The 14466-nt window shown below is 38.9% G+C and overlaps 1 protein-coding gene and 1 non-coding gene across 8 annotated transcripts in view; one reads left to right on the top strand and one right to left on the bottom strand.

The window, feature by feature from the left end:
- Nucleotides 1-14466, top strand: part of c2h8orf34 (chromosome 2 C8orf34 homolog) — a 286943-nt gene that overhangs the window by 248464 nt on the left and 24013 nt on the right. For 4 of the 7 annotated variants that reach the window (XM_069921318.1, XM_069921306.1, XM_069921319.1 and 1 more), the window contains one exon: nucleotides 12786-12865. The exons of 1 other annotated variant lie outside the window; for it this stretch is intronic. In XM_069921318.1, the coding sequence (XP_069777419.1) occupies nucleotides 12786-12823 (38 nt within the window). In that variant the 3' untranslated portion in view covers nucleotides 12824-12865. Of the gene's footprint in view, nucleotides 1-2487; nucleotides 2589-12785; nucleotides 12868-14466 lie in introns of those variants that run through there. 2 more of the 7 variants (XM_069921317.1, XM_069921314.1) reach the window with 2 other exon arrangements.
- LOC138755950 (U6 spliceosomal RNA) lies at nucleotides 2810-2916 on the bottom strand. Its single transcript, XR_011352648.1, has one exon. It is a non-coding gene; the product is annotated as a U6 spliceosomal RNA (small nuclear RNA).

Raw genomic sequence — 14466 nt, 5'->3', positions numbered from 1 at the left:
CCTCAATGCCACCATCACTACCTTTATCAGTAAGTGTGTAGAAGACTGAGTAACAAAATGACAATAAAAGTACTACTTAATCGGAAACCAGGGATGAACCAGGAAATTGACTCACTGCTGAAGTCCAGGTTAGGCATTTCAGCCAGAAGACCTGCCCCTCCAGGCGAAACCCAAGTATAATCTTCACGTGGCCATCACAGAAGCCAAGAGACAGTACCCACACCAAGCTTCAGACCCAAGAGGACATCATGGACATGTGGAAATTATGGCAGAGCATGGATGCTATCTCAAAGTAGAAAGCAAAGCTGAGCAGAATACCCTGATGAGTTAAATATGCTCTATGCTCACTTTTAACAAGGAGCAGTGGGAAGATGATAACAGTATCGACTACTGCAAGCAATGTCACACCCTTGGACTGCTGCTGAAGTCAGGGTTGTCTTCCGGTAGGTGAACTCATGGAAAATGACTGGCCCAGATGGAGTTTCAGGATGCATCCTGAGAGCTTGTACTGATCACTGAGATGGGCGTATTCACAGACATTAATCTGTCCCTGTCAATAGGCTAATCCCAGCTTCAAGAAAGCCATCATACCTATACTGAAGCATAATAATGGACCTAAATTACTATCAACTGGCGGCTTTGACACCCACCATCATGTAGAACTTTGGGAGGCCTACCAGCCAGCCTCAACCCACTTCAATTTGCCTACCGGCCAAACAGATCCACAGCAGATGCCACCTTCCAAGCATTCAACTCTGCTCTGGAAAACTAAGCTACCAAGGACACCTATGTTAAAGTGTTCATAAGCTACTGCCCTGGCAAACTCTTCCCAGACTTTAGGATCTGGGTTTCAGGACCTCTCTGTACAACTGTATCCTTGATTTTCCTGTCTAACATTGATTAAAAATGAATAACAATATCTCTTCCTTGATCGCACTCAACATCAGGGCTCCTCAAGGAATTGTGCTCAATCCTCCACTATATTCCCTCAACACCCACTGTACAGCCAAACACCATTCCAACCTCATTCTCAAATTTTCCTATGACATCATAGTAATTTGTCAATTATCAAATAATGATAAGAGAAAGAGATTGAAAATGTAATGGCATGATGTCAAGTTAACAACCTCTTAATGCCAATAAGACAAAGGAGAAGTATCTATGTCCTCACCTCCGTCCATAATGATCACACTGAAATGCGAAGAGTAGATAGCTTTAAAATCTCAGGAATAAGTATCTCCAATGATTTGATCTGGGACAAACAGATTCACATGATGGTCAAGGAAACAGTGCAACACATCTACTTTTTTAGAAGACTAAGGAAGTTTGGCATCCCCTCCCCCGACCCCCAACAACTTCTAATAGTGTGCCATCAAAAGCATACTGGTTGAATGAATCACAACGTAGTATGGGATAGTGAACGCAGCTCAAAATATATCAGACCTTTCTCTCCACCATGAGCTCCATTCACATCTCTTGCTGCCTCGGAAAGGCAGCCAATTTACTGAAGGACCCATCAGATCCCAGACATGGTCACACACCAACAGACAAACGCAGTTTCTTCCCTGCAGCCATCAGGCTCCTGAGTGAAAAATACTATTTTACTTGCTTGGAGCTTATTGATCTTTTTATTGTAATCCAATGCCCTGTTCTCCTAACATAGATGTCCCCTCTCCTTAAGTCAATGATCATCTTCATCTTATTGGCATTGAGAAAGGGATTGTTATCTTGCCACCATACCACATGACAACCAATCTCTTGTATTCTGTCTCATTGTTATTTGATACTCACCCACTACTGTGGGATCCAGAATATCCTGCCATTTTGTCAGATAGACGTCCATCTGTTTTGACCAAGCATCACATCAGGAGTTTAGTTGGCTAATGTTTGCTCTGGGCATAATTGAACTCTGATTTATGTGCATTCATGAAGCTCCCTTCTTAGTCATGTAGATGCTTCAATCCCCACCCCAACCTCTCTCCCAAAGAAAATAATGATTGAGATAGCTGAGGAACAGGGAAGTCCTAAGGTCAGTCCTTGCGTTTTAGCACCAATTCTGTAATGTACACTGTCCATTAAATAGAAATCAAATTTTCTTCTTTCTGTTTCAAATAGATGCAGTTGGCATAAATAAGAGCACTGTATTAAAAACTGATCGTTGAAAACAATTTTGATGCCCTAGTTGTTTTATTCTTTTTCTACTCTTGACTAATTAACCTGTGCAATTTTTCCTCAAACTAATCCATGTTCCGCCATGCTACAGCCTGTATTAATGGACTGTACACTAAGCAGTCAATTATGGTGAGAATTCCCACTCCAAATTTTGAACATTACTGAGTAAACTGTGTATTTACTGGCCAAGAGCCATTTTTGTAGCCATCAACCATGACTACAGAATAATCTGATTCACAACAATAATCGTAAATCCTATTGCTTCTCCTAGCATCTGCAGCTGTATTGATGGTGTGTTTTTTTTTTCTCCCTCAGACTTTGAGAAATATTGAGTGGAATTATTCCCAGTAAGACTAAAGAAAATGCAATTCCATTCCATCATCTGGAGTAGTTTAGGCAGGACAGAATAGGGTCACCTTTTCCATTCAATGTGAGTGAACATCAATATATCTGGATGAAAGGAAAGCTTAGATATGAATTAATTAATATTCATTTGCCTTCATCACAGTGAATATTAAATATTCCTGTCATGAGGTTGATTTGCTTTTTTCAAGTAGAAATAGTTCATTAAAATAAAGATTATTATGTTTAAAACTGTGGCAATGTATTTAAAAATTTTTTAAAATACATTTTTTTAAAAAATATGGAACGCTTCACGAATTTGGGTGTCATCCTTGTGCAGGGGCCATGGTAATCTTCTCTGTATTGTTCCAATTTTAGTATATGTGCTGCCGAAGCGAGCACCGGCAATGTATTTTAGACAACTGAATATGTTCGCAAGGCCTTCAAATGATAACAGTGGGATGCTGGCAGAGAAAGTTGACTACTATCTATGGAGTAAAAATCTAACCTATTTTTAGCAGCATCTCTGATGTACATTTAAAGTTTAAATAGCACCAAGTTTTTCTTTTTAGAGATCAGTTATGCCATTTGCAGCAACCCTCTGAAGAGTTCATCCAAATTTACATACCTGTTTGGTTGCACCTTCAGTTATTTCTTCTAATTAATATCCAATAGGGTGTTTATGTTTGTCTAATACAAAGTTTCTAAAGGTCAGCAGTCCTGAGTTAAACATGTCACTCAGTCAGTACATAAAAGTGCTGGAGAAACTAAGCACCTCACGCAACATTCACAGGAAGTAAAGGGCAGTAAAAGTCGAGAGAAAGATTCCTTGAAAGGGTTTCAACTTGAATATTAATCAGTTTATTCAAACATTGAATGACTTATGCAGAAATTCCAGCATTTTATAGCACTCACCCATCTATGTGTCTTAATCATATTGATTTGTACAAATATTCTCTCAGATTATTAATGATATAGGGATCAAAGAGGGAAATAACAAGATGAGCGAATCCTGTGGATGCTGTGCATGCACCAAGCTACCCAAAAACCTGCGATCAGATACATTCTCAGTGTCCATCAGCACAGGGGCACTTCAAGGCTGCATGCATGCTCCCCTGCTCTTTGCCCTATGCAAGTATTGTGTAGCCAAGTTCAGCTCTGATGAATCTATAAATTCATTGAGAACTCCACTGTTGTTGGCTGAATAATGGATAATAATAAGTTAGAATATACAATGGAGATTAAGAATCTGATCACATGGTGCCATAGCAACAGTCTTGCTGTCAACATCAGCAAGACAAAGGAGCTTGTTATACGTTAGGAAGAGGAAGCTAAGGGATCACATATCTGGCTTCATTGATGGAACAGTGGTGGACAGAGTTAGTTCTTTCAATTTCTTGGGGGTCAACGTTTTGGAAGACCTCCTAGAATCGGCACATCAAATCAACTAATAAGAAGCTACATCAATATCTCTACTTTCTAAAAAGTCTCAGGAGATTTGGTGCATTGTTGAATACTAAATCAGACTTCTGCAGGGCACTGTGGAAAGTGTATTGACTGGTTGTATCTCAGGCTGGTTTGGTAAATTGAGTGCCCAGGAACATAGAAGTCTGGAGAAAGTAGCAAACCTAGTAGCTGTCCAGTCATCGTTATGAGGCATTGCCTCAAGAAGGTAGCCAGTGTCATAATAGAGTCCATCGTTCTGGTCACAACTGCCTCCTGCAACTACCTTCAGGCAGAATGTACAGAAGCCTTAGGTTCAGTGCCTCCTGGTTCAAGACAGTTCTTATCCAACAGGAGCTCGGTTCTGGAAGCTTCCCATACTACTGTAAGCATAAACTAGTCCAGAATTCCAAAAGGTTTGTCTGAAATTATTGAAACTTGCTTTGTTTTCTTGCACTAACTGCAACAGTGAATATTTATCTATTATCCTTTTTTCTGCTGTGGCAATATTGTGGTAATTTAATGTTTACTATTGTAGGTGCTGTATTTTACATACTGATTTGGTTGCAGCAAGTAAGAATTTTGGTATACCTGAACATTGTACTTTTGTAAATAATAATAAACTCTCATTACTCTTGTCTAAATCATGGTCCTTGTTTTGGAAAAGAATCTTGCATCTAATTCTGCTACATCTAAATCTAAAGCCTATGCTACAGTGTTTTTTTAAGTTCCTATCTACCTTGAACTTGCAGTGGAATCAAGGTAGCAAATTCACACCAATGGGAAATATTTGTTTTTGGAAGGAACATTTTCAAGTGTAAAGAGCACTCTGCTACCTTCTGGTATTGATGATAATCTACTTAAACACTTTATCACAGAGGGATAATTGTTTGGGGCTTTAATAAAAAAATAAAATTGGGTGCAATGTGCAATAGTCTCATGTCAAATGACATTGAGCCTACACACAAGATGCTGGAGGAACTCAGCAGGTCAGGCAGCATGTCTTGTGCAACTATCAGTTTTAATGCCCTCCTGCCACCCCACTTGTCTCTCTAAGGGGTTCCTTCTGTTTTATTGTTGTAATTTACATTGGTAGGATGTTGCAATGGCCACAGCTGATGAAACAAGGGTAATGTGATTTTTATAGGTTATAAAAGCAAGTCTGCTAATAGTTAATAGTCGTACACATATTATATTAACCATTAAATGCTTCCTTCTGTTATGACAAATTCTAAAATAGTATTTTGTATTTTGAACTTGGTTATGTTTATTAATTTGAACATTTATTTTAATATATTTGGTGAACTTGGTTAGTAAGTCGACAGAATGCAATGGTGGGCTGTGAAATATTGCTCATTTTCCTTCGTATCAATTCAGCTTGCTTTGGAACAAAGCTCTCACTTTTCTTATTATCTTTTACCTCAGATTTTTAAGATTTGGAAATTTGGTACCAATGTTTTAACATATTCAAGAAATGTTAGGGATGTACTGTTGAATTGTTATAGACTGTGGAAGATGTGTGCATTCTTTGAACCATCAAAGGTGTGGAGTGCGCTGTCTCTTGGGTTGTAATAGACTTTTACATTTGGCAGAAAAGTAGAAGACGTTTAGTCAGATGGCTTGGACAGTTTAAATCCATATAAAAACTGTCCAGGTACAAATCTACAAAGCCATTAAATCTCTATTGTATATAGTTTGCCTTATTTTTGGATGCTATGGATGTGTTAGAATTATCAGAACTCATGTCCAAACTTAAATTATCTTGTTTTTGGCAGATATTATGTAAGAAATGTAAAATTTTTGAAGCTTCTCTGATCCATATTTTTTGGACATATTTTTTAAAGACATTTTCCAAACTTTATCAATGATTCTTAAGATTAATTTGAAACCTTTCATGTTAATTGCTTTGTTTGGCTTTTCTCATGATTCAGATAATCTTGTATTGGCATTTCAGGAAAATGTTTTAGCTTCTACTATATTGATAGCCAGACGAGCAATTTTATTGAAATGGAAAGATGACTCATCCCTTACACAGTGGTTATAATGATGTAATGTCCTATTTAAGTTTAGAGAAAATTAGATATAATATTAAAGATAGAAAGTTTCAATTTATGAAATTGTGGGGCCCATTCTTAGAATTTTTTTTATAATTAGGAGAATTAAAAATTATTGTATGTTCCGATGACCTGTTCTCTGTGGAGTCGCCAGTGGTTCCACATTATTGATTTTTAAAAAAATAATAATTTACAAGGTAACCTTGATTAAAGGAAAGGGATAGATTAGATTTAGTTTTTGTTTTTTTTTTATTTTCTTTTTTTCCTTTATTTTATACAAGTTGCATAGATCATTTCAATTAAATGTTTTGGAGGTATAAGTAATTATTGATGTTGTTTTATCTACTTTTTTCATTGGCTTTTTTGTTCATGCTTATTTCTATACAATGAATTATTTTTTGATTGTCAATTATGTATTTATGCTTATATATACAATAAAAATATTTTTAAAAGAAAGAATTAGCAGGAAGATCTATACATCCTTTTATCTCTATTGGTAAATAGAAATAAATTTATTTGGGCAGATAATTAACTGAATAAAACCTCCAAGAAATCAAAATGACAAATATTTTCGAAGTAATATTGATTATGTGCAATAAAATTCAAGAAACATTTATGAGTCTCTTACAAATAAGTTGATTTTTAAAGTACAGTGCCCTCCATAATATTTGAAATTAAAGTGCACTTTAATCACATGAGAGTTGTTTGGTTGCAAATTTAAAACCGTGGAGCACAGGGGCAAATAAAGGAAAAAAAGTGTCTTTTTCCAAAACATTAACACAAGATCACAAGATATAGGAGCAGAAGTAGGCCCATGGGCCTATCAAGTCTGCTCTGCCATTCCAATCATGAGCTAATCCATTATGCTTTATAGAGTCTCAACATTAGATCCCTGCTCTTGTATGCTATCCCTCTAGAAATGAATGCCAACATTGCATTCACCTTCTTTACTGGAAGTCAACCTTTGGAGAATCTTGCATGAGGACTCCCAAGTCTCCTTGCACCTTGGAATTTTGAATTTTCTCCCCATCTAAATAATAGTCTGCCCGTCTATTCCTTCCACCAGACTGTATAACCAGTCCACTTCCCAATGTAATATTTCATCTGCCACCTCTTTGGCCATTCGCCTCATCTATCCAAGTCTCTCTGCAGCCTTTTGGTATCCTCAGCACCGTCACCCATACCACCTATTTGGGCATCATCTGCAAATTTAAGACACCAAGTCATCTATTCCACATCCAAATCATTTATATATCATTTAAAAAGAAGCAGCCATAACACCAACCAAAATAGAATCCCTTTATTCCTACTTTCTGATTCCTGGTGATCAGTCAATGTGCTATTCATGCTAGTACCTTTCCTGTAATTCCATGGACATTCATCTTGTTTAGCAGCCTTATGTGTGACACCTTGTCGAAGGCCTTTTGAAAGTCCAAATACACAACATCCCCTGTATCTCCCCTGTCTGTCCTACTTGTGATCTCTTCAGAAAATGGCAATAGGCTTGTCAGGCATTATTTTCCTTTAAGGAAACAATACTGACTTGGGTTTTTTTTCCATGCTTCTCCAGGTATTTCATAACCTCATCCTTGACAATTGACTCCCACGGTTTCCCAAGCACTGACTTTAGGCAAATAGGTCTATAATTGCCTTTCTGTCTTCCCCATTAGTGTGTTTTTCCAGTCGACTTTTGCCAGTTCCTCTCTTATGCAACTGTAATTTCCTTTACTCCACTGAAATGCGACACCAGACTTTAGCCTTTCCTTTTCAAATTTCAAAGTGAACTCAAAGATATTGTGATCACTGCCTCCTAAGATATCTAATTGCCTGTGGTTCATTACACAGCACCTAATCCAAAACAGCCAATCCCCTGGTGAGCTCATCAACAGCTGCTCAAAAAAACCATCCTGTAGGCATCCCACAAACTCTCTCCTGAGATCTTGTACTGACCTGACTTTCCCAATCTACTTTCATGTTAAAATCCCCCATAATTATTGTAACACTGTCCTTCTGTCATGCCTTATTTATTTCCAGTTGTATTTTGTAATCCACATCCCAGCTGCTGCTTGGGTGCCTGTATATATTAGTGTCCTTTACTCGTTATCATTCCTTAGCCACAGGATGCTATCTCTTCTGATTCTATGCCCCTTTGTTCCAATGATTTAATGTTTTTGCTTACCAACAAAGCCATGGCTCCTCCTCTCCCTCCATGATGCCTATCCTTGGACATTCAGCTCCCAATGACATCCATTTTTTAGCCATGACTCAGCAACGGCAACAGCATCATACCCTCCAAGCTGTAGCCGTACAGCAATATCATCCACCTTGTTTCTACTGCGTGCATTTAAGTATAACACCTTGAGACCAGTTTTTGAATACACCGTGTTTCTGTCATCCCTCCGGCTAATACATTGTCTTGTCACCTGCCTGTCATCCTTGCTTCACACTGTCTTCATTTTACTGCCGTTTCCCCTTCTTCAGCCCTAGCATTCAGGTTCCCACCCCCCCCTGCTAAATTAATATAAGCCAGAACCATATTTAACGGCATATGGGGCCCACTGGAATATAAGGATATCCACCCACTACCCACCCCTCACACACATTTTAGTGGGAAAAATTCATTTTAGTGTATTTATGGGTAAAACTTGGACAGAACATGCAACTAGGACAACAGTAAAACTCGTTCTAATAATAATACTGCTGTAATTAACAAGAGAAACCCTTTAAGAGAACATTTAAAAAGTAGATATCATAATCAAAAACATAATAAAACATCAATGTTCTGTAAGGAAGACTTTAATTATCCTCACGGACTGAATATTAATCAGCAATATCAATACTCAGTATCAATAACTCCTGGTATCACTATCATCAAATAATGTTTGTCCTCAGTGCCTTCAAGGACATTACTAATTCCACACTTCTTAAAAGCCTTAAATATAATTCCAGCTCATATTGTTTCCCAAGAAATCTTCACCCACTCACACACCTGTGTCATGGTGGGGTGCTTCACTTTTCCTGTCTGTGTTAGTGCATGGTCCTTTTCTTCCATCCATTTGTTCCAACGTTCCCTCATGCTATTTTTAAACGGCTTGTTTACACTCACATCTAAAGGCTCCAGTCGGCTTGTCAGACCACCAGGAATCACAGCCATCTGGGTTTTCAGTTCACGTTCCTTTTTTTTAATGCCTTCAGTTCTGTGTGCCCTGAACTGATCCCAAACCAGAAGTGCAGGGTTTTTTTAAGAGTCCACAGGGACGCCTTCGCCATATTTTCTGCAACCATAATTTGATTCCAGCTTTGACAATCCAACCTTTTGGATGAACATGAGCTAACAAACCATGTGGTATTTTTTTTCTTTGAGGTGAGTCTTTTAAATATTACAAATGATGGTGGTTTTGTGCCATCAGTACAACAGGCTAGAACTACTATGTAGTGTGTCTTTTCATGACCAGTGGTTTTAACTATGACTGTTTTAGCTCCTTTGTTTTATTGAACGGTATATTGAATGTTACTGGAACTTCATCCATGTTCTCTATTTGGCTCAGTTCAAAACAAGTTTGTTTTGGTGCATTTATTACAAACTTATGAAAGTCTAATATTTTGTCTTCACAATCCGCTGGCATTTTCCGTGCAATGGATGTTTTTGTATGCATTGATAGACCGTGCTGTGTCATGAACCGGTAACACCAACCTTCTGTTCCAGTAAAATCCTTATGTTTTTGATCTTCTCTTTCATTATCATCTTGGTAGAAATGCATTTCCCTGATTCTCTTTCATTTATCACCCATTTTTTTTAACTTCTCAAGTTGTGGCCAACGAAGGTTACATTTACCCTTTTAGTAGCCTCCTTGCTATTTTTCTTGCTTTCTTCATGCACATATCATTTTTGCTGTAGGCAGCACTCCAAAATCTTTAACTGCTGCTCTATTACCTGCTCCTTAGCATACATTACAACTTTTAGTTTGTATTCAATAGTGTAACTTGAGTGCTTTCCTCCTGTCGCCATCTTGCAGATGAAAGCCTCCACTACTTTTGTACTTTGGTGTCCAAAATGGCGGCACCAAAATGTCAATGTGTTTAAGACCTGGTGGGGGGGGGATGGCTTGGGGTGATTTTTTTGGGGGGGAAAAAGGGGGGTCTTATGTGCCATCAAATACGGTATATTAAACCTGCCCAACAGGATATTGGTCCCCTTTGGGTTCATCCTTTTTGTATAGGTCATACCATCCCCAAAAGAGATCCCAAATGATCTCAGAATCTGAAGCCCTGCTTCCTGCACCAGTTTCTCAGCCACACATTTATCTGCCTGATATCACTATTTTTGCCCTCACTAGCGCGTAGCACAGGTAGTATCCTGAGACTACCACCCTGAAGGACTTTCTTCTCAGCTTTCTTCCTAATCACCCTGTTCCCTCTTTGGGACCTCCTGACATCTTACCTATGTCATTGGTGCCAATATGTACCAAGACTTCTGGTTGTTCACCCTCTTCCTTCTTGCTAAGGGGAATGGCCACAGAGGTGTTCTCTACATATTCCAATCTAACACTTCCTCACTCTCCCTAATGAGCTGTAGGTCATCAAGCTGCAGCTCCATTTCCTTAAACCGATCTCTGAGGAGCTGTACCTCAGTGTACCTGGTGTAGATGTGGGCATCAGGGAGCTCAAAGTCTCCCAGAGACCCCACATCTGACACTCAACCCAGAGCACTAACCCTACGGTAATACTGCCTAATTTATTAACACTAATAAGTGTTGAACAATATACTCACCCACTATAACCCTCGTTTCTTGCCCATTCTCGCCGAAGCCTGTTAAGCCAAAGCCTTACCACTCCAACAATGACCACTCTGCTACATGGTTCCTCACTTATATGGCTGTTTAAAATGGGTCACCTGCTCAAACTCCAAAAATCACCTGTATGCTTGCTCCAACCTATTTTTAAAAACATTCTGGAGGGCACTGTGGATACAGGGTTATTTATTGATCAAATAGAAAATGTTTTTGTCATTTGTGTAGTCCCTCAATGTCTCTGAAGTGATGAAAGTTTTCATTTGAAGATTTACAAATCTTGTATTATCATGATGTTGATGTTACAATATGGAGTATTAGAGTCTGAGTCTTTCAGCCTGACTCGTCTCCGTCTACTGGGTTGGTGTTCAAGGCTAGCCCCATTTGCCAGCATTAGACCCATAATCCTTCCAATCCGTATCTCTGTCCAAATATCGTTTCAATGTCAAAATTAAGCCCACATCTACAATTTCCTCTGGTGGCTTATTCCAGATACAGATCATCCTTAAAGTGGTCTAAACCTATGCCTTCTATTTATAAGATCAACTATCCTGGGACAAAGACTGTGACCATTCACTTTATCCTTAACCTTCATGATTTAATAAATCTCTGCCATATCGCCACTGAGCTTCTTATGCTGTAAGGAATAAAGACCCTGCCTATCTATTCTCACCCAAAAACCCAAGTTCTTGGTCCTAGAAACATACTGGTGAATCTCCTCTGCAGCCTTTTCACATTCTTCCATTAGCCAGGCAACCAGAATTTTGTTTGTGTAATCTCACCATTGCATTCTACATCTGAATCAGGAGGTCCCAACCTTTGTACACAAAACCCCACCCAATGAAGGCTAGCATGCCAAATACGTTCTTTACCACTTCATTTGCCTGAGATGCTACTTTCAGGGAACAATCACCTAGGTTTCTCTATTCTGTGGCACTCACCAGGGTCCTACCATTCACCATATGTGTCCTGCTCTGGTTTGATTTTCTAATAAGCAACACTTCCCATTTGTCAGGGCTAAATTTTCATTTGCCACTCTTTGCCCCACATTCCTAATTCATCAAGATCCGGTTATAAATCTAGATATCCTTCCTTGCTGACCACTACATCAACAATTTTATGGTCATCTGCAAATGTATGAATCATGTGACTAAGGTGCCATCCAATCATTAATATAGATAAACAAAAGTGAACCATGCAACCACATCACTAGTCACAGAAAATCATACCCCCACCGCTACCCTCTCACTCCCTCCACTGAGTCAATTTTGAATCCCTTTGATTCCAATAAACCTCCAGATTAACCTGTTATGTGGACCTTGACAAACATCTTGCTAATGTTCATATATAGGTATATAAAACATTCACTGCCCTGGCCTCATCAGTCCTCTGGCCATTACTCCATTAATGTGAGTCAGTTTTAGCACCCTATTTGCTCTTAGTCTTTTGTAATAGTTTCAGAAACTTGATCATATAACCTGTGTTGTTTAATCATTGCTGTACTGAAGTAATGCATTGTCAAAGGATTAGACTGACGATAACCTGAGAGATGAGAAAGGTTTATGATATAAAATCTTAAAGATGGGAGAATTATCTTCAGCAACACTTTTGAAATATGAACTAATATTTATTTCATTACCAGAGCAGAATCTTTGTATTTTATAAGTAATTAGAGAATTGTTATATTTTTGGGTCATATTAAAAATTTGATAGGTATAATATAAATGTTCTTCCTCTCAAGAGTTTTTTGAAAATATCATTGCTATATTTGGACCAAAAGTAAACTCAGTATTTATAGCATGTATGTTATAAATTATTCTGTTGTGTTTGTTTTACAGTTTTGAATTGGTCAAATAAATGTTGTATGGCCAGAGTCTTTCTATGCAATTAAAGTGAAAAGCTGTCACAGTGTTACTTAACTTTACTATTAACTTGTGCATAGATTCTAAGATGTATTTTAACTTAAGATAAACCCTTTCCACAGATGTTAACTCCTCGACCGCAATGGACTTTACCCAGTGACACAGATAATGAAGGTGTGGATCCAGGTCAAGATAAATGAGAGTATGTATTTATGTTGATCACTTGAAATTCTTTCTTTGACTTGGCTTTGCGGACGAAGATTTATGGAGGGCTATGTCCACCGTCTGATGCAGCCTCGTTGGTGACTGACAAGTCCGATGCGGGACAGGCAGGCACGGTTGCAGCGGTTGCAAGGGAAAATTGGTTGGTTGGGGTTGGGTGTTGGGTTTTTCCTCCTTTGTCTTTTGTCAGTGAGGTGGGCTCTGCGGTCTTCTTCAAAGGAGGTTGCTGCCCGCCGAACTGTGAGGCACCAAGATGCACGGTTGGAGGCGATATCAGCCCACTGGCGCTGGTCAATTAATGAAGGTGTGGATCCAGGTCAAGATAAATATGAGTATGTATTTATGTTGATCACTTGAAATAAATTCAATGTACCTGTGGCTACAACTGCTACTGCCAGCTTTGATGGCATCACGTTAAGAAACCCCTTGAACATTTCCACTTTATAATTAACACTATCAGCATTATATTCGTTACAATAAATGTAACTTTAACATCTTTAGAGATACCTTCACTGTGAGAACTGATTGAAACCGGGTATTTTCTGATTTATCTCCTGATTATCCAAAGTCTTTCACCCTCTACAAGGCACAGGTGAGCGGTGTGCTAGAATATTCTTGGCTTGGTTCAGTAACATTCAGAGCAAAAAAATCTATTTGTTTGGCTGCCCACTTACCATCCAACTATCATTAGAACAGCCAAGATCTCATTGAATGGGGTGGTGTAGGCTTGATGGGCCGGATGGCCTACTCTTGCTTCTATTTCTTATGAACCATCCCAAGCATTCACTTCCTCTTCTACTTCTTCATGCTGCAGGATGCACTGGAGAAATTCAGCAAAAGGCTTCTTTCTTATTTCCTTCCAAACATATAGCTTGTATCACCCAGGGAAGAGTGATCTTGAAGTGGTGAGAAGTATTGTTACCGGAGTTTCATCCACCTCACCCTGTAAGCTAATGACCTGTCTGTGCCAGGCATGGAATTTGCTCCTGTGGCTAAGAAAGGAAAGGAGGAAAAAAGGCGAGCTGTAGTGATAGGGAGTTCCATAGTTAGGGGGACAGATAAGAAGTTCTATAGAAGAGATCAAGTATCCCAGATGGTATGTTGCCTCCCTGTTGCCAGGGTCCAAGATATCTCAGATCAAGTTCACGACATTCTCAGGAGGGAGGGTGAGTAGACAGATGTCATGGTCCATATAGGGAACCAATGATGTTGGTGGGAAAGATGAGGAGGTCCTCCAAGGAGAGTTCAGGGAGTTGTGATAGTACAGATTCTATCACCAATGTGTATATGTACAGATTCTAGTGTAGGATGACTGTGATTGGCTGAGAGTGTAGCCACACTTACTGGCAGGTCTTAAAGGATTGCTCCTAGCCAGACCAGGTCATTCCAGACTGGTCGACCTACATGTGATATGCTCCAGTCTTTTAGTTAATAAAAGCCTTGGTATGGATCAACAAGTCTTTGGTTCTTTTGATGCGCTCTACAGGAGTTAAACGCTAGGTTGAAGGACAAGACCTCCAAAGCAGTGACCTCAGGATTGCTACCCTTGCCACGTGATAATGAGGTTAGAAATAGGAGGAT

This window comes from Narcine bancroftii, chromosome 2 (assembly GCF_036971445.1).
Source record: "Narcine bancroftii isolate sNarBan1 chromosome 2, sNarBan1.hap1, whole genome shotgun sequence".
NCBI classification, from domain to species: Eukaryota; Metazoa; Chordata; class Chondrichthyes; order Torpediniformes; family Narcinidae; genus Narcine; species Narcine bancroftii.
This window is presented reverse-complemented; position numbering and strand designations above follow the sequence as displayed.